The sequence below is a fragment of the Strix uralensis genome, chromosome Z (genome assembly GCF_047716275.1).
Source record: "Strix uralensis isolate ZFMK-TIS-50842 chromosome Z, bStrUra1, whole genome shotgun sequence".
Taxonomy (NCBI): domain Eukaryota; kingdom Metazoa; phylum Chordata; class Aves; order Strigiformes; family Strigidae; genus Strix; species Strix uralensis.
The window spans coordinates 75666346-75689666 of NC_134012.1; the positions used below are offsets into that span (position 1 = coordinate 75666346).

General features: G+C 37.6%; 1 protein-coding gene across 3 annotated transcripts in view; it reads left to right on the top strand.

Moving 5' to 3' along the window:
• The first annotated feature begins 1251 nt into the window (after positions 1–1251).
• FANCC (FA complementation group C) overlaps positions 1252–23321 on the top strand; it is an 89004-nt gene continuing 66934 nt past the window's right edge. For 2 of the 3 annotated variants that reach the window (XM_074856103.1, XM_074856104.1), the window contains exons 1-6: positions 3143–3270; positions 6424–6519; positions 9828–9932; positions 11983–12156; positions 13734–13818; positions 19429–19523. In XM_074856103.1, the coding sequence (XP_074712204.1) occupies positions 11992–12156; positions 13734–13818; positions 19429–19523 (345 nt within the window). In that variant the 5' untranslated portion in view covers positions 3143–3270; positions 6424–6519; positions 9828–9932; positions 11983–11991. Of the gene's footprint in view, positions 1299–3142; positions 3271–6423; positions 6520–9827; positions 9933–11982; positions 12157–13733; positions 13819–19428; positions 19524–23321 lie in introns of those variants that run through there. The other variant, XM_074856105.1, reaches the window with a different exon arrangement.

A 23321-nucleotide genomic window follows, 5' to 3' on the forward strand; every position in this document is an offset into this window, starting at 1 on the left:
TAGGAAAGAAAGAAATTTGAAGTGCTGATGGCTTCTCAGAAAGGTGGAAATAATAGCAATTTCCCACCAGCTCTTCATTGCCAGTAGTGAACGTGGAGGTAAAACCAGTCAGGAGTCGAAAAACTACCAGGGTGCACAGGAGGAGTTGCGTAGATCAGTGAAACAGGAAGAATTAAACAAAGGTCAATAAAGTATGACCGTGTAAGTGGGCTAGGAAGTGATGCAAAACTGCACTAAGTAGTCAGATTATGTAGTGTTGGTATTTTCAGCAGGATTTCCTTGAGGACCAACATCATTCAACAGCAGTTAAGTGACAGAATATGGGTCTTTGTAGTTTTACTACTGATGCTTTTAAACAAATTGAGGATTAGTAAGGTTCAGCATGTGTGTGTTTCTCATTTTAGCACCAGTACAAATTTAAGTTAATCAGTGTTTTTTCAAAGCCTGAATTATTCAAAGCTAAGTTTCTTATCTACTGTATGCCTACTCATACTGTTTTTTTTTCACATGGGTGAAAAGGCCTGTTGATGTTGTCAAGACTGAAAACAAGCAAAAGTTTAACAGGTTTTGTGCTTAGTCTTACTAGAAGGGGAGAAACCAAAGCATTTTATTAATTCATGGTCAGAGACCAGGATGGTGGGTCATGGGCAGGTTACCTTCAGCTCACCCCCACCACCAAAGGGCCCCCGGCAGACACACAACATTCGCGGGGCATATAACATCCCCATCGTGTTGATTTTCCCGTGCCGTTGTTGCCTTAGCTGTAGACACAGCACAAAATGCGGCTCCACCCATCTCGCTCTGTTTCACCTAGTAAATTTTTGGATACGTAGGTAACACAAGCATCTCGGTTTCCAGTCATTAGGAGTCCTTTCAGCCCACCAGCCGCGAAGGCTGACGAGGCTTTTGTTCCAGCTTCAGCTCACGCCGGGGTCCCGTGTTCGAGTCGGGAAGCTCAAAGCGGGTGGGGAGGCTCCAGCCGTTGGGCCGGGAGGAGGAGGAGGAGGAAGAGGACGAGGAAGAGGACGAGGAAGAGGACGAGGAAGAGGACGAGGAAGAGGACGAGGAAGAGGACGAGGAAGAGGACGAGGAAGAGGACGAGGAAGAGGACGAGGAAGAGGAGGACCAGGACCAGGACGTGCGCCTCCCGCCGCTGCGCGGGGCCACTCCAACACCGCGAGCCGCCCCACGCGCCACCGCCCCGCGCCAGCTCCGCCCCCCGCGCAGGCGCACCGCCCGCGGGCGCAGCGGATGAGCGCGCGAAAATTCCAAACCGGCGGCGCGAGCCGGTCCGCGGGGTAAGCCGCGGGGGAGGGGGCGGGGCCAGGGGCCGCGCGCACCGAGGCGGAACGGCGTCGGGGGAGGGGGTGCGGCTCGTCCTACCCCTCCTCTCCGAGCCGGAGGGGCTCGGGGGCGGCCGCGGACTCCGCCGCGGCAGCGGGGACCTTCCCACGGCCTGAAAGGGGAGCGGCGCGCCTCGCCCGCCCCGCCCCAGTGGCCTCGCCGCGGTGGTCGCGGCCGCGAGGGCCCGCGCATGCGCGGATGCGCCCGCGGGGGCGGGGCGGGGGGCGCGCTAGTGCGGATCCTTAGCCGGGCTGGTGTCCCGGTGCGGGGGCTTGTGGCGAGTAGCCGGCTGGGGAGGGCCCGACATCGGCACCGAGTGGTTGGGGCGAGCGCCCCCCGTCCCTCCCCAGAGCTTTCTGCCGTGGCGGAGGAAGGTGGCTGAGGCGTTAAGGCCGGCGTTGCCCCCCGGTTGTACGTCCTGCGAGCTGCACGCCGAGCGTCTCGCCCCGGGACTTCTCCCGGCTGCTTCCCGAGCTACTGCTGCCTCGCTTGTGAGGTCCTGTTTTTTTGGTATTTAATGCCTTGCTGCCAGTGGGCCTCGTTCGTGCCTTAACGCGGGGGAAGGTGGTCGTGTTACACTTCCCCAAACACGGGTTGAGCGTTTTAGTGAGAATGCCGGTTCGGCCATGGGCTGCCAGAGACGGGAATGGCTTGTGGTGAAGGAAATACGTGGGGCCGCATGCACGTCCGAGTTAACAGCGAGTACTTGGTCAGTATCGTCAGGTACTGAAAACGTTTGAAACGAGGGAGACTTCCATATCTGTGCTGTTTGCATCTGGCTCTTCCTCCTCGGTCTAGGAACTCTGGAAACCAAGTGATAAAACGACATTTTGTGATACGTGTGCAAGATCACTGCAACTGTACTACGTAGATACCTTCCTAAATGGTTTACAGAGGGAGGGAGTAAAATGTTTACAGCTTTGCTTCTGGTATACCAGATGTGCCAACTTTTGCAATCTGACACTCGCAGACATGTGCTCTAGTGGAGGAACCCCAAGCACAGTATGCTTCTACAGAATACTGTCAGACAGTGAAGCAGGCCTGTTACTTAAAGTAAAGATTCGGGAAGACCAATGCCTCATAATTATTGGGAGAAGTTGCCGTTTCTATTTTTGGTTTGGTTCACAAATGTAGGTAATTAAACCACTTCCACTCCTCTCAAAAATTTTCCAAATAGCTGTTTTTAATGTGGAAGAATAACTAAAATGGGCTAATGGTCGCTGCTCTGTATCACAGTGAAGAATTCTTTAATGAAATTTGTGGGACATAACATTCTAGTGATGGGTCTCTGAAATCCAGGAGAATCTTAAGAATTTGGGACATTTTCTCAGTATGTCATTAGAAGCTTCTGAAGGTCATTGTATTGCGCCCCTCCCCCCCCCCCCTCCCCCCCCCCGCAAACTGTATTACTATTTTTTGCAAAACGAAAGCTTCTTGCTTGTCTGCAGCCATTAAACCAAGAATCATTCAACTTAATTTCTGAGTTGCATGGATTACTTGCTGTGTTATTTGGTTTTATGTTCATCTTCCCATCTTTGCTGAAGGTTCAAAAACTGTGTCATAAGAATGCATCATCATACGGTATTTGAAGCAGAAATTGAGAAATTTATCAAAGTATTGTGCGCTACTGACAAGTCTCTGAAAATCTTCTGTCTGTTGCTGGAAAGCCCTCTTACCTGTTTATCGTTCCCTGCCCCCGCTGCAGGCTCTCTTCCTTTCTTTGTGGATGTTTGTTCATTACTGCCATCTCTTGGATGGAAGCAGGCCTGCTGAACATTTGTGATGGTTGTCCACCAGTGGTTTAGTTTGTAAAGAGAATATAAACGCTGCTGTACTTGTCCCTCGGTGAAACTTGTCTCTAGAGAATATGGCAGTGGAAAAGCATGAGCTGGGAACAGATCCCGAAGGTTATCTTTTCACTTAGAGGTATGGATCAAGTTTTGATAATAATTTCTGTGCTTTTTATCTTAGTTTCCTCAGGAAATTTGGCCATAGGCCTCTGTCTAGTCAGCACATGCATATGGGCCAGCTGGATGGTATACACATGAAACTAGCCATCGGATACCGTGGGTGAAGGTGTCATAAGGGACGTCAATGGGAGTTAGAGTTTTAAGGGTGGTGATGTGGAGAGTTAAAGCAACAGAGGATACCCATTTGGAGGTACTAGACACAGTTGTTCTCCTAGTAATGCAGCAGCCTAGTGCACTCTTGTGTACTTTTAAACCATAATTTCTTTTTCCCTAAGCCATATGTTTCAGTATACTAATACTAAACTACAGTTGTGAAGGTGCTGTTTTTGACAAAGATGTCTTTCAAAAGACAGGTGAAGGATCTTGTGAAGGGTGAAGGATGGGTGAAACATTTTTTTCCTGAACCAATAATTCAGAAAACGTTAGAGTCCTCTGATATACGTGGAATAATTTTTCACATTTACAAAAAGATGCATATATTGCATGAGACTTATCCCAAATAAAATCTTCAGCTTTTGATATATCAGTTTGATTTTTTTTTTTTAAATGAATACAATATATTTTGTGCCAACCTTATCTAAAAAATATGTGAAAGTATGCCAGGCTGTAAAGATATTATTACAGGTATAGACAGTAGAACAGATCTTAAAAATCAAGTCAAATCTTGAATTAAACAACTTTCATCAAAAAGGGTATTCCCAGACCAAATTTTGTGGTTAATGTTCTTATAAATGACTGTCATTATTCTTAATGTTGCTAAAATGAATGCAGTGGTAATGCTCATTAAAAATCTGTATTTTCTTTCATGGAGCTTTGAAATTAAAAAATCCTTTGTGTCTTGAAGCTTGGTGGCACATCCCACCAACTTCTGAGACCACCTTAGGACCACATAATTAGTCTACTTTGTAAGTTACAGGAATGTAGAATATGTTAAATATTTTCTCCTTGGTGAGGGCCAATAACTTTCTGGGTATTGCAAAAGTATTTAAAAATTAGTAAGACTTAGTTATGCATTTCTCTATAGAAATAATACAGATTTTAGATGGCTATGACAAATGGCGTGTGATAATTTGGAGTTGAACGCTCTACCCCCAATACAAAATTATGCTATTAGTATTATATTAATCATAAACTAATTAAACACAAATTAATCATAAATCATAGAAATCTATATTAATTTAACAAATATAATTTAATTTCAAAATTTTTAGTTACATGTTTATCATCTTTTCAAGAATGCTTTTACTCTAATGGTAAAGGATGGACTCATATCAGACTTCTGCTATTTGCGAGAGGTTTCTGTTATTTCTGAGAGTTTTTTAACTCTCAGCCTTACATATGGTTGCAGGGTTCTGACATAGAACTTCTGCATGCATTTTTAACTTTTAATAGAAATTCTATAGGTAAGCAGTGCCATGAGTTATATTTTCATAAACTTACGAGTCATGAATTATACAGATATTATTGGACATAATCTAAAGACAGATAACTTGCTCAAATGTAATCTGCACAGCATCAGTTATGGTAATCTGGTGAAATAAAGTCTGTGAGGTTACTGCAGTACACAAGGAACTTTGTAAATCTTTGAGAAGAATAAATTATTTTTACTTGCAAATGGAGCAAATTGATGTCAGACACGTATTTTTGATTTTTAAAAAAAGTAAAAAAGTACTCTTACTATGAAACTTTAAAATTAGAGCAGTACTAATCAGGCTGCTGTAGAGGTAAAGTAGGAAAGTGGAAATTTAAATGACTTCTGTAGTCTCATGTGTGAGATGTGCCAGAAGTGAGAATCAGACTCGGGCTTCTGACTGCTGGAGCCAAACTGTGAGGCTGTCCTTCCTCCCTACTAGTAGAATTACTGGACATATTTATTTTATAAATCTTGATTAACTATGTGACAGTATTGAAATATTCCAGTGTCTGTAATAAAGTATCATAATATACAACTACATTGACATGAGTGTCCAAGGAGAAGAGGCCAAGAGATTTACCGCTAGCTAATACTTTTTTCCTAGTTGTACATTAAAAGTTCTCATCTGTTATCAACTGACCCAAACTCATAAGGAACTCTCTTTCCACAGAATACCAGAACTATATAGCTTTAATTTCATGCCAAGGGTGGTATTGCTAAATTGTGAGTTTTTCATGAACAGATGCGACAGAAATCTTACTGGCAAGTCACAGGATCCACTATTAGCACATTAAAAAGTACATGTGCACAGAATAGGCGGGAATAATTGAAAATTCCCCAAATCAATGCCTCATTGCTTTGAATGTCAGTGCCCTGTTTCCAGTCTAAATGCCCACATAGCTAATTGTTGCTGCAGTATGAGTTTGGGTGAATCACTGAAAGCCTTTGCTTTAGATGTTTCTGAGGAAACTTACTTCTTCTTGTTTGCAAAGAATGAATAGCCTGATTTAATGCCTGTGAATAGCATGAAACCTTGTCAATGGACTCCAGGGACAAGTGTCTGTGGGAGCGTGTTAAAATAATGTACAACAAAAAGGTGTAAATGTTGATATGCATGTCATTAAGTTATTTTTATTCTTCTGAAGAATACATTTTTCTTTTTCTGTCAGTCAGGTGTACTTAGTGCCATAAATACATCTTTATTCAGAACATTTTATTCTGTGGCTATTTCTGTGTGTGAGTAGTCAGGGAGAGAAGGGAGAAAAGTAGGAGACTCTTTGGTAAGGGTTTTTTTTTATGCCAAAGAGAAATGCATTCTTTTGTTTGCAAACTTGCTTTCATTGTATGTGGACTATGTGAATGCTTTTCACATAATTTCAATAGCCTCAACTGATATGAGAATAAGTAAGTATAATTTTTACTTGCACTTATTATGCTGTCACTAGAGTTCATACAAAAGTAAGTAAGTATAATAAAAACTGGAAAGAAAATACTTTCCCATGATTGTTGTGTGGTCATTTTCTTTTTGGTGGAATATTGCCCTTCACCATTGCATAAACCATTGTGTCATGCTTGAGGAGCTTAGGTTGAATAATAGGCTATCTTTGAGGAAATCCTTGAGAAGCAGTGTTGTCTAATAGGTTAGAACACATGAGATTTGTATCTTTTATCTCTTTCTGTCATTTGTTTCTTCAGTGACTTTGGACAAGTCATTTTCTGCTTGTGCTTCTGTTTCCTTACACTCGTGTAGAAATGCTTTATCTCTGTAGAACTGAAGAATTTCAATAAAAGGTATGTGCTTCATTACTATAGTAAATATTAGAGGTTCTTAAAAACAGTTCTAGAGATTTTCAGAGATTTTTCACTTACTATAAAGTAAGACAACTCTGTACGCTGTATGAATAGCTCTGGATATCAATACCATAGACAGTATTTTAACTGATGTTCAAATACTTGCGATAAAGAGTTTGGGCTATGTGTCTTCCTTTCTTACATCTGTGTAAGTCAGGGGTAAAGCTTGAATTTAACAAAGTTGGATGGCTATTGTTGGAAATACAAAGCCCTTTAGAGATAACTTACAATTTAATTGAAGAAAGCAAGGCTAGTCATTCTTCTCTACATTGAAATAGATTGTGTCCCTGTCCATGCCCCCTCCCCCCCCTTTTTTTTTTAGTGGTGAAACAAAGGTATTTTCAGAGCTGCCCATTTGCAGAATCTTCTCCACAGCTTAGTTGGAGGAACTTTTTTAGGCTTCTCCACCACCTCCTTGTAACTTTAGCATGTACAGATAGAAGTGAATGCTATTCCTTGATATACTAATGCAGAGGAATACACTTTTTTCTGTTACATTACATGTAATGTCCTCTGAAGAGAGGACTAATGTTCTGACTTCCTGTGTACAGTTTAATACATGTTCTTCTACTTATGCTTGGAAACTAGGGAATTACTACATATTTGTTAATTGCAGAACATAAAGTGAAATATCTGAAAAAGAAAAAAAAAAGTTCCAAGGATTGGTATATATGCATCCCCCCTCACTGGTATCTCAAAGTATTGCAACTCTGGAAAGAGGAACACTGTTTATTTCATGGTGAAACTTTGAATTAATCTCTAGTTATGATTTTTTTTCAGAGGAACTGAATTTTAAGGAAATAAATTTTTCTGTATTCCACTCAAGCAGTGTACAATGCAAGTTAATTGGAGAAGAGGCTGAACGATGAGGGAAGCTTGGATGATTGGTTTTGTTTATCTTCAGATCAGAATAGAATAAATAGACTATTTTGGTTGGAAGGGATCTGCAATGATCATCTGGTCCAACTGCCCGACCAGTTCAGGGCTGACCAAGTTAAAGTATGTTAGTGAGGGCAATGTCCACTGATAGTGACATGCATGAATCCCAGCAATGCATTTTTCCTCAGGGCATAAAGTCTTCAGTCCTGAAGGGCAACAGAATGCAACTGGAAACATTGTTTTGCTGTTTGCAATGTTACTCAGATTAAACCTGTAGAAGAGGTTTAATACATATGCTGTCCATGAAAGTAGCCTTGTTAGTGGCCAAAGTCCCTTAAAGATGAAAATTGGGCTCTTTTTCCAATGAGATCTGATAATGTAATTCAGAAGGCAGATCTGACAACTGTTAAAATACTAATGATTGGAGTAAATAGAGGAAGCAAATACAGAGGGGCAAAATAGAGGAGTTAATTACTTTCTTTAGGAGAACTGTTAGTCTAAATGTTGAATGATAATGCCAACCATCTGCTTGACAGATGTTTAGTTTACCAGATTTTGTATGCTGCTTAGCCAATGTTGGTTCCTTTCTTTTGGCAAAACTCTGGTTTTATTTTCAGAGGAAGATATATTTGCATGCAATTTGTCTTAATTTGGAAAGTCTGCATATACAGGCAGTTCTCTATAATAGTGGTTTGTTCTTGCGGTGAAATATCAGTGGATATAGACACGAAGAGGAATAGGCAAACTTGCTCTTATCTGAAAAGTTATTAATTAAAAAATCAACACTAGTCAACACAGGATGTAAGCATGCTGTCCAGAATCAAGATGGAAGTTGTTCTTTAGATTCTTCTTGACTGCTGGACTGCCAGTGAGTGTAGATTAAATTTAATACCAATGTATAAAGCAGGCTGTGAACCTAATTTCTCAACAATTAGGTGAAGCGCTGTGAAAAGTAAGATGACAGGAATAAATAATACATATTTTTAGTTTTCTCATAGTCCCTTTCTAAGTTTCTAAAAAATTATTCACTTTTTTTCCCTAATAAACTTTTTCTGAATTTATTGGGGGGGGCTAGTAATAGGTTTTCTTTAAAGTAGGAGATAAATCATGTTTGATCTTACTGCCTATCTAAGTATGTATTACATTGTAATTTTGTTCTTGGCAAGTAAAAGGAGAGTTGTCAATGTGAAAATGAAAAATATACTTGTGGGAACAAGGTGGAAGAACCAGATAGACATTTTAGGTAGAGAAATAATGAATGAGAAAATAGTATCTATGTTTTGGATAACTGCTACTTTTTTTTTCTTTTGACATAACCTCAAAATATCATCCATTAGATAGTAAATTTGTGACATGATTATCATAATCTCTGAAACATCGAAACAGTATGTTAATAGTTTTCTGCTCTGTTAGTGTATCAACCATGATGTATCGTAATCAAGTTAAGGGTGATTAACCAAGGAGTCAAAATCATGGTATCTTTTGATTATATAATATACTGAAGTGCTTATCTAATACCTAACCTCCTAATTCCTAGTGTTAGTCTCCTAAATATCTATTAGAGTAATAAATATGCATAAAAAGACTGTTCTACTGCTTTTGCAAGTGTTAACAACCCTAAAAATAATTTGGATCTTGGAATGTATGTTTATGTGTTCTGTTAGCTCAGTGGTGAACTGTTATGCCTGGGGCCTTTGGACCCTGATGTCATATAAGTGTTTCAACTGTTTTCTTGTTTTGTTTTTGCCTCACAAGCTGAGGTTGCTGATGGGCACGATTTGAGAGAGGAGATGGAGTAATGGAAAGTGAAGTGTTCATTTGGAGTCTGGGGCTACTTATCACTGGTCCAAGGAAAAGTACGCAATTGAGAGCTTTATACCTCAAATGCAAGTTTTTGTCACATTTATTTGGAATGCTGTGACATAAGGCAGTATTGTACCTTAATGGCATCTCAAAGATCCTTGTACTTGAAATGCTATTTGTTTAAAAACAACAGCTGAATTTACAAGATTAAAGCCAAACTAAGTAATAAAAGTTTAGTCGTAATTTTTGACAATCTATTAAAGCTGGATTTGGAGACACTAAAAGCTATGAAGGTTTTTTACTGAATTTTCTATGACTGACAGAAATTCTTTCTGAGGAGCTGTAATATTTTAGCAAAATGTATTTTAGCAATATATATTCCCTTTTTATTATATCTGAGTCCTGAGTTTCAGAATTTGTAATAGTGAAGAAGTTACTTGCTTTCACTTAATTTTTCCCTTTTTATGGTTTTACTTAAAAAGATTTTATTTCTACAGTTCTAGAGAAAAGAAATCTTCATTCTTTGACTATCTTACATGCTGAATGCACAAATGCTTCATTTTCAGACTATAAATAAGAAGATAGTTGTGAGAAGTTCTCTGAAAACTTTGTTGGTGTCTCTTCAACCCTTGCAAATAGATCGCTGTCTGTCACAGAGGAATAGTGATCAGGTATGTGTGAACGTGGAAGACTGTGACAGTATTTGTATGTGGGATTGGGAGGATGTAGCACTAACTGTTAAGTATGAGTGCCCTGGTATACTGTAGGGCTTTGCCTCAAGATCTGCTAACAAAAGTTGCTGACTAAAGTGTTACATTTCAGACACTAATCCAGATGGCTCACTTGACACAATAAAGCTAATCCATTTCTTGTTAGAAATGCTGCCTTCAGCTTCTGAAAGGTAGAACAAGCACCCTCATGCCTGAGCTCCACAGGGTTCCCTGTCCTTGAAAGTACAAGACCAGGAGGGTTTGACTGGGGTTTCTGAGAGAGGTGGACTAAAGACTATCTCTTCCCCTTCTTTCTAGAAGTAAAGGCTGTTTTAAGGCAATTCACAGTAAATCCAGCCTCTGAATTTCTGATATTGTGGAGTAAATAGTCATAAATAAGAAGCAGGTTTTTATTTTTGGCAGCTGAAATAAAAGGAGTCCCAACTAACTGAAGAGAGTGGAAATGAACCTGAAAGAGACTTTAGGAATATACTTGACAGTATGACAAGTCAAATTTGCTCATATCCAAGATACTCAGGACAGGTATCTTCAGGGAATTAACTATCAGAAACTGAAAAATGCAGACTTGCAGTTAGGAGCAGGTGTTTGACCTATGTCACTTCAGTGAGCTATGGTGATGAAGTCTGGTAGCCTGTTTTTGATACTCACAGAAGATCAGTAAGATCATGGCACTGCACAGGTCCATTAAGAGTTCTGCTGACAGCAAGTTGCAGGTAGAAACGGGAGTGCAATAAAGAACACAAAAGCATTGGCTTTGCTTACCTTGCTTTGAACATGTTTAGGGCAAACACACATTGAACTCTGGCAAGCCAGCAGTTCTACCTTACTTTTTATTTGCTGGACAGGATCTAAAGTCAAATAATAGTTGTGATTCACTATGGGGTATTTATTTATTTATTTATTACTCACAGAAATTAAGTTTATTAATGATCTTCAGATTTTTAGCTGGCTCAGATTAGCATGCGATATAAGTGATGTGATTATAAGGGTCAGTTATATAAAGCAAGCTTGATTTGCAGGGGTGCTGCTCAGGTTCAGGTTTATTTTTTTGGTCTGTAGTTTACAAAGATAAATAAATATTCATTGATTTCTGTTACACCTATGAGTGTCTGAATTTGTCTCCAAGTGGGCAACAGTTCATTTCTGAAAACTGCCACCACATTTGTGTTAATTGGGAGTTGTCTTTACAGTCCTGATGGAAAGAACAATGATTGAATGGCTGCAAGAGGTCGCTTGCTCTTTCAGCCTATGACGAGTTTCTTTCAGAGAGATTTAAAGGTTGTTGTAGTGCCTGCTGTGCTATTCTCTGTCCTTCTGCCAACGAAAAATGTAATAGCAAAGCAGAAAAAAATGGGTGGGGTTTTTTTGGGTGTCTTTTACTGGGGCAATTTGGTCAGATTTTAGCATTCTGGCTTGGCAATAATGCTCATCTCTTAAAGACCCAGTTTATACAGAGAAGTATGTCATTGGACGTAGATTATATACGGTACAGCTTTTATTCAGAACTGAGTTACATGTAAAGCTGCATGTGGTTGTATTTTTTCCCCTTCTCCTTTGTATAATAATACAAAGAAAAACAGAGCTGAAATACTAAATTTATTAGTTTCCTTTAAGGAGAATACTCTTTTTGCGCTTAAAACCTAATGATCAATTAGAAATTACAATGAGCAAAGTCTCCCTAACCCCTTCTGCTTTGATTGAGCCTTATTTTAATGCTTTCGTTGATCTTGAAAAGGACATTTTCAGTTTTTCATCATGCAAAGCATTCTAAACAAATGCACACTCACATTATTCTAATATTCTTCGAGTGAAATCTTACTACTACGAAGAAAGTTGTCACCCTTATGAGATGTAAACACAGACACCTTCCACACCCCCCTTCACATGTGAACACAAAAAAAGTTAGCAGAAATCCTTCTTTCCATTTTCATTCTTGGTTTGAAGCCAGTGTTTAGTGCTGCATGATGTAGAGTTATAATCTTTTTTTCAGGACTGTGGAATGGCCCAGCACACTACAGTGCCCAAACTGAACTTTGAATATTGGTTGGATAAAGCTATTGAATGGGGGCAAGCCACCACACTGGAATCCCAGAAGGATATGTGCCTTCACTTGCCCCAGCTCCAAGAGTTCCTACATCAGACTTATGAAACTTTAAAACATATGGTAAGTGACTTTAAAAGGAAGAGTGACCTGTTTTGAAGGCACGCTCAGACCAGAAGCTAACAGTAGCAAAGAGGTTTGTGTTATTGACCTAATGTATTGCTGGATCAGAGAGGCAAATTGGGGAAACAGCCACAGGTAATGCAAACAGGAATGTGCTTCCTGTTTCCCTGATTTATTGTGAAAGCAGCTTTTTCTTCTTGATTGGTTGTTGTCACGTGAAATTTCCCAGCCAATGCTTTAGCCTCTTTAAAAAACTCTTTAAAATAAACAAGAATTTGATTCTGGTTTTCAGGTCATAAATTGGATTATTTAAAGGCCTTAACATGCAAAACTGTAACCGATCCTTTAAATCTTAGAGAGTCTGTTGACACATTAACCCCAGCGTTGTGGCATACATAGTGAATTCTAGCAGCCTGGTCAGATCATTGGCATATGCTGCTGGCTGTTCTGTTTAGTAATTTAATTATTGTCTGCACTCACTAGAGTGCTTGTTTTAAAAAGTAAATTTAGTTTTTTATATGTTGTGTATATATTTTTTCTGAGCATGGCATTTTCAGTATATGTATTCAGTACAATTAACTTCAGAAATACTGCATTATGGCATGAGATTGACTTCTTCTGGAAGTACTTCTTTTTAAATGTTATTCTTATCTGAAGACTACAGAGTTCTTATTTTTTTCTTGAACTGAATTTAACTTTCAAACAAAATATTTTTGGGGAGTGGTGATTCTTCCCATATTTATTTATGTCTTTTTCTTAAGAGGGGAAAAAATAATTTATTTTTAATGTTGCTACTTCAGGTAATCTGAGGCTTGGCCTGAAGTGGACCTTGTGAATATGGCCCCAGAAAGTCTAGGGCTAACCCCAAAAGTGAGACAAATGTAAGGAATTTATTGCAGCAGCAGGAGATGGTTATCGTTCCTGCTACTTGCATGTTATCTCAGCATAGCACCATTTTTAAAAGCTTTCATTTATTAGATAGTAAAGCTACAAAAATGGAAAAATAAGACTGATTACACAGGATTGTATATAAACTACATTGTTTATTACTTTTATAGTGAAACTGCTTTCTGTTTGGTTAAAAGTTAAATTGCAGTTTGTTACTGGCTAGTCATTATATAAATTAATTTAAAAAAAGCAAGAGAAAGTTACAGAAGGATACTTACTTTTATGCCATAGTAGGTATTAATTTATTCAGAATCTCTGTGAGAGAGTATATTACAGCAATGAGGATCAACAAAAATACAGTTTAATTGTGCTTTTATTATCATGAGATCTTGGTTACTGTTTTCTGGTTACTGGATGTGAGGCAAATGAACAAATTTTCTACTATAATTAAGTATGAGGTGAGGAAATTACTTACTTAAGCTTTAATTTATTTGAATTATGACATTATAGTGAATTTCAGGAAGTTCTGATTTTATTACATACCTGCAGGTGTTTTGCTTCCAGAGTACTTCACAGCAAAACCATTGAGATTGTGATTTACAACAATCTGTGTCATTAACAGTTCTCCTAAGCTACTTTTGATGTGCAGTATACTTACTATCTTTTTGTTTGTTTTTACGTTTTAACAGGATTCAATTGTAGCAATCCAGCAGTTCCCTTTAATTGGCCAGCTTCTAGGAAGGCTTTGTTGGAATCCTTTTGTTATAGGATATGGTAAGAATGTGTAATGATACTTCTGCAGCAGTTCCATAAACTTTATTCTGTAGGAATTAGGAAAATACAACTTGTTATATAGTTTGATTTTTTTCCATAAAAACACAGCATTCTTTTTTACTTCAGTAAAATTTTGAGATGAAAAGGTTATCCAGGTTATTTAAAATATGTGGCATTGAGAAATCTTAAATTTACTTTTGGAGCTAATTAATTCCATGGATTAGTTGCAGAATCCTGACTTGGAAGCATTAGGTTTTACACTCAGTAAGTGTTTATGTGTGTCATGATTTCTATTTTTCTTATTTTCTTGATGTATTAATTACATTTTTGTTAGGTTCTCAAAATGTACAAAATAGTCTAGTGTTTCATACTACTTTCAACAGAAGTTTCTCCCAGTTATACATCATAATATTCTGTTACATATACTAATATAGAAGAATTAATTTTTCTGATAGTTGGTCGCTTTTTTTATTAGTGTAAAGCTCTGTTAAGTTATGATTGTGTTTGTTTTTATTGAGTTTTTTCTGAATGTGTGAAAATGCACACAGAATCAAAAGCAAAACAGTAAAGTGGTTACATAGGAAAAAAAAGTGTATGAAAAACCAAAAGCCTCATACTGGTAGTGTGTATGTGTGTAGGTGAGAATAAAGAAGATAAAAGAAATTGGGGATAGGAAAGCTATTGGGAGGGAGGAGACATTGCTTGTGCTACCTCACCAGCAGTTCCAGTGCATTTTTCAGAACCTGAGATGTTGATATGTTGATAAATTACTTGGGATCTACTTTTAAGCAGAAAACTGAATCTGAGCTTCTCTGTGAGCCCCTTATCTTTTGCCGGTCTTCTGCTATTACTACAACTACAGAAAAAAAAAAAAGTGGCAATTTATCTTTTTTATGCTTCTTTTTGTGGAAACACAGGGAAGGACAATTTTTGTGTTCGCCTGCAGGGGCTTACCAGGTCAAGCACAGCATTAGGCTAAAGTGATCATATGTCTTCTGGTTTGGCTTTATCTTCTTCTAGTCAGCTCCAAGCACAGGCAGAATGAACTTGTCTGCAGAACACATGGTAGTTGTGTGTTATGTCAGCACTTCCCCCCCTGAAACAAAAATTTGGATAGGAACCATAGATTTAAACATAGATCTCTTTCCCAGAGCAGCAAATGCATGCTTTTGTGGCACATTTTAAGAAAAGCCATTTCATACTTTATTGACTTATTTTTACAATGGAGAGGTTCCCATTTTAATCATCATTTCAGTTTCTGAACGTCTTGATAACTGTTGATGTTTGTGATTACATCCATACTTCTAAGTTTTTGGTTGGAATATACAAGTCTTTAGACCATCAGTTTTTCTGACAAGACATTGTGGTGTAGAAAGGAGCTTCATCTATATTTTTCATCAAAGTTGAAAGCTATCAGTTCCTGCTTTTGACTCCTTTTCACAACAATCCCAGCAATACGTTCTTGGTTTTCTCTACTTCATTCCTCTTCTTTGGGATCCTTCAGCATTTTCTAAAGCAAGAAGAGCTCTTTTTCTGCAAGTTGATCATTACCTCTGAAGATTGCAAGGGAATGGGGTTTTACTACCGGGTTTTTTTGGTCTCAAAATTGCAAGCAAGCCAATTCAGAGAACTTCACTTGCTCAACATGGAATCCTTCGCTTTAATGCTTAAAGATGAATGAAGGAGATTTTCTAACATAATAGACCTGAAGATATCTGCTTATACATTCCCACCACTTCCTCTTTTTAGAGCCACCTGAGCGCTCTTTGGACTGCTGGCATTTTAGATTCAGCATATTTTCATTTTGTTTGGCACTAGTTCTGAAGATACTCTTTAAGATAGTACTGGCTATAGCAGATGCTGACTTTCAAGTGGGTTTCATGTAATTTCTCATTTGGATAAATAGCTCATTCAGGCATGTGTCCGAGACCAGGCCACCCTCACAGTAGAAGGATCTAATTTTGTTCAATGCAGTCTTTCATACTAATAAATGGAGGAGGAAAAACATTATGCCTCTGCATCATGTCCAAACCACAATACATATCACCATAGGTGAATGTCTGTTGGTGCTGGAAGCTGACATGGCTGACCACTCAGTACAGAAAGTGTGTTCTTCAAGGGAAAATAATCTCCTCATAAACACTCCTGAGCAGGAGGTGACCAAGTTAGCCTGATTTAGAATGCTAATGTGAAGGAAGCATGACCAAAGAAAATCTCATGGCTGTACTTGTGGTCCTAAACCACAAGGGATACATGAGGAATTCAGTCTTGGTAAGGAATTCCAATGTTTTTTCTGTGGGCTGGGGGATTATCTTCTCAGTAGGACCCTCCTGGTTTGAGTTTTGAGCCCAAATGTCTTGAATCCCAAACTAATACTATAAATGCTGGGGAATTTCTTGGTGGCTCTGTATGTCAGTATATGTGTGTCAGTGTGCATGCTTATGTATGCATTTATTTCCTCAGGAAGTTCAGTTTTAGCTAATCAACATTTTCTGATGTATTTTAATAAAATTTTACAACAAACTCTAAAAAGAATATTTCTGCTGTAAGAATAGGGTTTTCTTACTAGATCCTTGCATCTGGCCCCATTCATGACAGGGTATTTATAAACTGACTGTATCATAAGGAGACTGAGACCACACTGTGTTATGGGAAGAACATTGCCTTTTTTTTTTTTTTCTTTTTTAAAAAATTTTTGTTGTGAGACTGACAGGGAAGAAGTATAATCTGATTCATCATAAAGGTTTGGCCTTTTGTTTGACTGACTTTTTTGTTGTTTTTTTATTTTCTACGAAACAGCTTCCAAGCTGTCTTAAATTTCCTACAGAAAATTTTCATTCCATTAGTTGGAGTTACAACATTAACCTACTGAAGAAATCCAGTAGATAGTTGGTGACCTTTTTTGCAATATAATTTCCACTGTTGAATTATTAATTTTGTTCCTCTGGATGTATTAATTAGGTATTTATTTGGGTATTTGTTTTGGCTTTTTATTTATTCTTTCATGCCATAATAAGATCAAATGCCTTTGTTCATATCCTGATAATGGTTTTCAGTGCATACCATGATGGTATGATTTCCACAGGGATCACAGTTACTAGAAAACTGGGAGGAAAAAAACCCACCAGTACGTTTTCTGTGGCTCTCTGTGTTTGGTCTTTTGATGTGATTATCTTTTGCAGCTGCCATAATTAAGATCTGTCCCTGCTTATTCTTAATTTTCCCATCTTTCATCCCCAGTTCCAAAGCAGCTATGAAAACAGTGAACCTGAGCATGGCCCTCAGAGTGTCATTGGGTACTTCAGTGAGAGGACTGTATGGTCCCTTTTCCTACTTTTCACAGATCTATGGGAGGCTACTTTGGTTTTGGTTGTAGCCAAAAAGTAATTTTGGCTGGGAAGAGTGTGAAGCTGTGTGAGTCCCTTATTTTTTGGGAACTTTTGGCATAGCTATGACACCCAATATAAGTTGGTTTCACTTAGGTTGAGGTTTGACTGTATCTAGCTAAATCTGTGTAAACTCATTATGCTGTCAGAGTGCAACAGTGTATCATTTATCTAAGCTTTGTTTTCATCATTTTATCTTTCATCATACTGATTTACATTTGTGACAGGCAAACAATATTTGCAATTTACTTTATAGTATGCAGCAAGTCATCCCGTGTAGCAAAAAGTCTTATCATCCAGAAGTCTAATTAAGCAGTTACATTGCATTTTTTTTTACCTCTTTATTTTTTTAGGTTAAGAGAAAACTAGAACTTAAATAAAATTACTTAATGGCATACTGTAGATATATAGTATAAATAGGATGAGTCAAAAGAAGGAACACTTGAACTACGTATACTTTTTTGGGATAGGCTGTTTGGACTTGATTCCCCCTGTCTCTATATAGTTTGACTTTTTAAAAAATATCATTAATATAAATGAAAATTATCTCAAAAGCCAGACTTTATAAACAGACAACATTTTAGTATTAATAATTAATAATGTTTAAAATCTTCATTTCCCAAGAAGCAAATGGCTATTAGTTGTTTAAACAAATAAAACAGTATTTGTGTATTTCTCCTCCCATGAATTTCATATCAGAGTTTAGGTGGAATGTTTTCTGAATGAGATTTGAAGGAGGTTGCCTCTTAGTGCTGGTGTCTGAATGCTGGTTGGATATAGTTACAATCAGAGTATAAGAATACTTTGAATTTCTGCTGAGCAGTATGCAAGATGTTTCCTTTAACTCCAATCTTAAACAACCTAGGAAATTGTTAGCCTTGTAAAAATCCATATTAAAAAAAAATCCCCAAACACACAATGGCAGAATACCCCAAAATGTGTATGTTTGAGAAACCATTTCTGTGCAGAGATGTTAGTCAGTGGGAGGTCAGTAATGGCCTGCAGGCTTGTTGGACATTTATTGAGAAATACTGGTTTAAATCAATATTAACTTCTCTGATCACCTGGTGAAAATAGAGGCATTACTTAATGGAACTTTTATTTTTTGTTCAGGCTTTGCCAACAAAGCACTTCTAAATAATAGTGTTTATTACATCCTGGATAACAAATACACAGAAAACAAAAGAAATCACTTGCTGAGCTTGATAATCAAATTGTCTCCTAATATAATTTCTAAAACTCATGTGGTATTACTCATTTGTATTATTTTTAACAAGAATAATATTGCTTACTAAGTGAGTATCAGAGCTACAATACTACATCCAGTTTTCATAATTTTTATTACAATCGTGCAATTTTATTCTGGCATGAAATTCAGTGTAGAGACTCTTGGTATCTGCCAAAGAACATTTTAAAAAAAAAAAACCCTATTGAAAACAAAGTTCTAGGAAATAATCATGAGTTAGATGGTTCTTCAACCGCTTACTCCAAATAATCAGCTCCTCTATAATAATATCCGTGCTTCTGAGCAGTGACGGTATTGCTCAGTATAGTAAGTTTTTAGAGAAGGCAACTCATTTCCAACAGTGGGTTAGAATTAAGTAAAATGTGATCTGATCCTGAACAGGAAATCACAACAGGATTATTTTCCATCAATATTTAGCTATTCTGCTGCCTGCAGAAATGTAATTTTCCTGTAGCATGGAGAATCTTAATATATTCTTACGGAAAACACAATGCTTTGCATTCTTGTTGTGAAGATTTCATACTTCGTGAACTTAACTTTTTCAGATGTGAGCATTGTTTAGTTGTGCATGCTTTCGCCACAGTGTGATGTGGCCAAATCACACTGTTGAGATTATTGTTTGTTGTTAATGATACTATTTAGGTGCTGAATTGAAAGTTCCTTGGTGATAGCTTCAAGTATTATTTCTGTAAATGAATCACTAGGTTATGCATGTTTCTTAAGACCATCTAGGTATTGTATAGATTTTGAAGTCTTTGATACCTTTTAATCTGCTATTGAAGGAAATGATTTCACAAGAACTACATATGAATGACATTAAATGTGTGGTATGAATCTGGTAGAATAGAAGCATTATGAGTTGAGACTAATATCTAGGGCTTTAGTTTTGTGGATGGATAGGGATTGTTCTGTGTAAATTCTGTGTTTTGATGTTTCTACCCCCCCACAATGTATCCTTATTTGCTTTTTTCCCTGGAGATGAAAGCCAGAAGACTCTGATGTGGTGCTTATGTTGTCTATACAGCAGTGAACCACAGAACCCTGTGGAATTGAAGGCCAACAGCTGGGTACGGGTGAGTGAATCCTTCCCAGGAGTGCTTTGAATTAAATTATTTAAAGGTGCTACATCTAGAGCATAGAGACACTGTCACTGAAGAAACTGCACCAAACACAACTTGCATACATACTGTGTTGACATATATATCACTCTAATTATAACACAGTCAGTGCTAGTCTGTCATTTTAAATATTAAAAAGATGTGGCATTTTAAAGTGGGTAGTTTTGATGGCTTTTAACCTAGTAAATTCACCAACTGTGAATAGTGAGCAACGACCACAAATCAGAAGGGAAGAAAGTGTTATTAAAAAAACCCAACCTTTCAATTAGGATAAAATAAATAACCTGGATAAATGCCATAGTTTGTTTTGAAAACAGCTTATATTTGTTCTTTAATTTTATTCTTTTTTGCTTTTGTTTAATCTTCTGCCTGTGAAGAATTTAATTGTATCCAAACTTTCTTCAAAGGCAGTCAGAGAGGGGAGGGGTAGTGCTTGTGTATGGATTTATAGTTAGTGACTTATGGAATAATGAATCCTTATATTTAATCCCAAATCTAGGGCTTTGCATGGCACATCTGTTCATATTTTGTATATTTCCACACTGAACTAGCAAAGCACATCAGCGTGTAAATAACTTGCAGCACATTGATGCTTAATGCTTTATGTTGCTGAATAGCAATTTGAGGGTGCAGTGTTGTTGATTTTATGTCCTTGCATTCTCCAATAGTCCAAATCAAAATATGGTTAAAAATATTAATGGAATTGTTAATGTATATTTTTATATCTTATAATCCTCACAACTCGTTGAGATTGTAGCAGCCTGGTCATTATTTATGTACATCTGCTGAAACTGAAGATACTTCTGGACTTCTCCAAGCAGTTCATTTCTTACTAGTTGACTTTGTACATGTCAGTTTATCTAGTATGCATGTAATACAGGTTGTACAAATTATTATGAAATAGGTAATGATACTGCAGATGTTTATGTTGGTAAGTAACTGTATGTCACCATGTAGTTGCTTTAGGTGCAGTAATCTCAGCAGTAAGTTCTCACAAACTTTCAGATGCACTTGGGTTCCTGTATGTACCTATTTGGTGGGTTATACTACCTGCCATGAAATTCTCAACAACTTAATACTAACTAAAATCACCCTTACTTTCTTCCTGTCTTTAACCTTTCCCAAGAGGCTTTTCCTGAGGTTGTTATACTTGGAATTCACAGTGTGGCAGTGCTTGAATACCAAAGTAAAGTGATGCAAAAAAAATTCTGCCTTTTCTAATGTAGTCTTGCTGGTTGGGTATATTCTTCATAGTGACATAGCAGATGCTCAATAGCATGCACTTAGTTATCAAACAGAGCAAAATTTGTAATTTTATTTGTTATTAGCAGCAATAGATGCATTAATGATGTTAAGTGGTGAGGGAGAGGTGTACCCAGATAATATTCTACAATTAGCTTCCATTTCTGGGAGGGTAAAAACCAGTTGGTTTTGATCTAGATCAGTTGCCTTATCTGATTGATGTAACTGAACTGGTGGTGTTGCTGATATAAGAAGAATTATCAAGTAAACAAGAACAGTTGGGGATGAATGAAGGTGGGACTGCTGCTTTTGGCAGCACTGCCACCTGAAGCTGTTTTAGATTGGGACTAACATGTAAGCATTTGATTCAAGCCTCACTGTAGTCTGCAGAAATATTTCCACCCACTCTGTGTGTCTGAATCAACCTTAATAGTCATTATGACTTGATGGGTCAAGAGTTAAACTAAAAGCAATAGGGAAGAGAACATGGGGGAGTTCAAAGCACAAACATGTCTTATGAACTATTTTTATCATTCAGCACTTTCCTAGTTGCCTGAAGTGGGTGTAGCATTATATATGATCTGAAATGTAACATGTTCATGTTTTGATTGGAGGGAAAGAAAGAACTCTTGAAAAACTTCTAACTGAAAAAAACTAAGGATAGGTAAGGTAAGGGAGGTTGCAAAATGCACAGTTTAAGGATACAAAAGTTGAGATTAAAGGAAAGGGTATTATTAAATTGTTTTCTACAGTCATTAGAATTTCTTTTCGGTTTCTTACTGTCCAGTGTGCATCATCACAAAGCTTTTTGAAGAAAGTGGTTTTATTTTCTTTTCCTAATCAGTGTTGTAATTCTAGTCACCAGCAATCGTGGTATAATGACTATCATGCTTTGTACAGAAGAACCTAAGTTAAATATTTTGCAACTCTTGAAGGGTTTCTTTTGCCTTGTGTGATAACGATACATATTTTCAAAAGAAAATACAGTAAGTCTGTTGACCCACCTGGTGCATACTTAACATTCTTTCTTCCTGAGCTGCTTTATTTTCCAGATTATATGTGTCTCAAAAGTTTGTCACAGAAAGGGATCAAGACACATTGGCTATGAGAGCCATAATTTGAGGTTTCCATCAGCTGTTTTCATATTGACTGGATGACCAGCCTCTGCTGTGGTTTGATCTGACCTCAGCCTTTTTTATAATATGGTGGGAGCTCTTTACAGCAGAGTTATTCACTCTGGAGAAGATGCCACACACACTGTGGTACACTATGGAAAAAATGGCCAAAAGTCTAAAATATATAGTTGAAACATTCTTGGGGGTGGGGAGGAAGGTCATTTTGTGGCTACATGATGTAAAGGAAATTGAAATCCAGAAGTTAATTCTAAATAAAGCTTTGAAATTTGAATGCTACTTAACAGGGTTTTAGTAATATGGAAAACTTGCCTGTACTTGGAATGAAATTATAGATTATCTAAGGTATTTAAGCTTTCACTAGAGGGTATGGATGAAAAGCCATCCATGACCACACAGAATGTGGCTCTGTCTCACGTCCGTACACACTGACACAGGAGGCATGGAAAAGGGGTTTACATATAGGAACTGCTGTTCATCTTCTGTGGATGTGACCTTCACAGTCCTTTGTGAATGTGGCATGTGTTTTTAGAGGTGGTTTTTGGGCTTGGCCAAATTTTCCTTTCTGGAAATGTGTAGTTCTTTTGGGTATCTATCCTGTGGAAGACCACATTAGATTAATGACTGCAAAGGTAATTGGTGTTCTTTGTAAGAGTAATTTTTAATGGCACTGGCATTATAAAATTATTTTTGTTATATTGTCCAAAAATACATAATGAAACTTGTGTGGTTTATCTTTCATAAGATTCCGTACATGTTTTCTCTTACCAGTGTTATTCTGGGTAATTTTTGAACTGAAGATGGTATGATGGGGATCTGTTGTGTTAAACACTGTGCATGGACAGTTTAGAAAACATTCTTGGTTCTGAAGTGGTTACAATGAAAGACTCATCATGCAAATAGATTTAGAAAATTTATTGTGTCAGTGAGTTTCTAGTTCCTCAACAGAACTGTATAAAAATAATGTTCCTATGAAAATACTAAAAATAATTAAAAATTTTAAAAAGCCTCTAAAACTCTGATTCACCTATTAATCATTTGTGAATGTTGCTGAGATATTTGTGCTGTAAGATCAAGGTTTTGACTTATGGTCTGCAGTGCTTGCCTCCCTCTCTTTGAGTTTAACTTCTCAGTTTTCTGCTGAGCTAAGCAATATTGGTGGAAAGGTGGTGGACACCACTTATTTCCAAATGTATACAATGGAAAGCAGAGACTGTATTATTTTCTTTGGACACTGTCAGCACTCAGTGAACAAAGCTCACCATTGGAGAGTACCTCTTTGGGAATGCACTCGTAGTCTTTTTAGGTAAAGGATTTCCATTTTGCCAAATTTAGTGTTGGCAGTGTTTGTTTGCTGGAGTTTCTCTGCTTTTGGGGG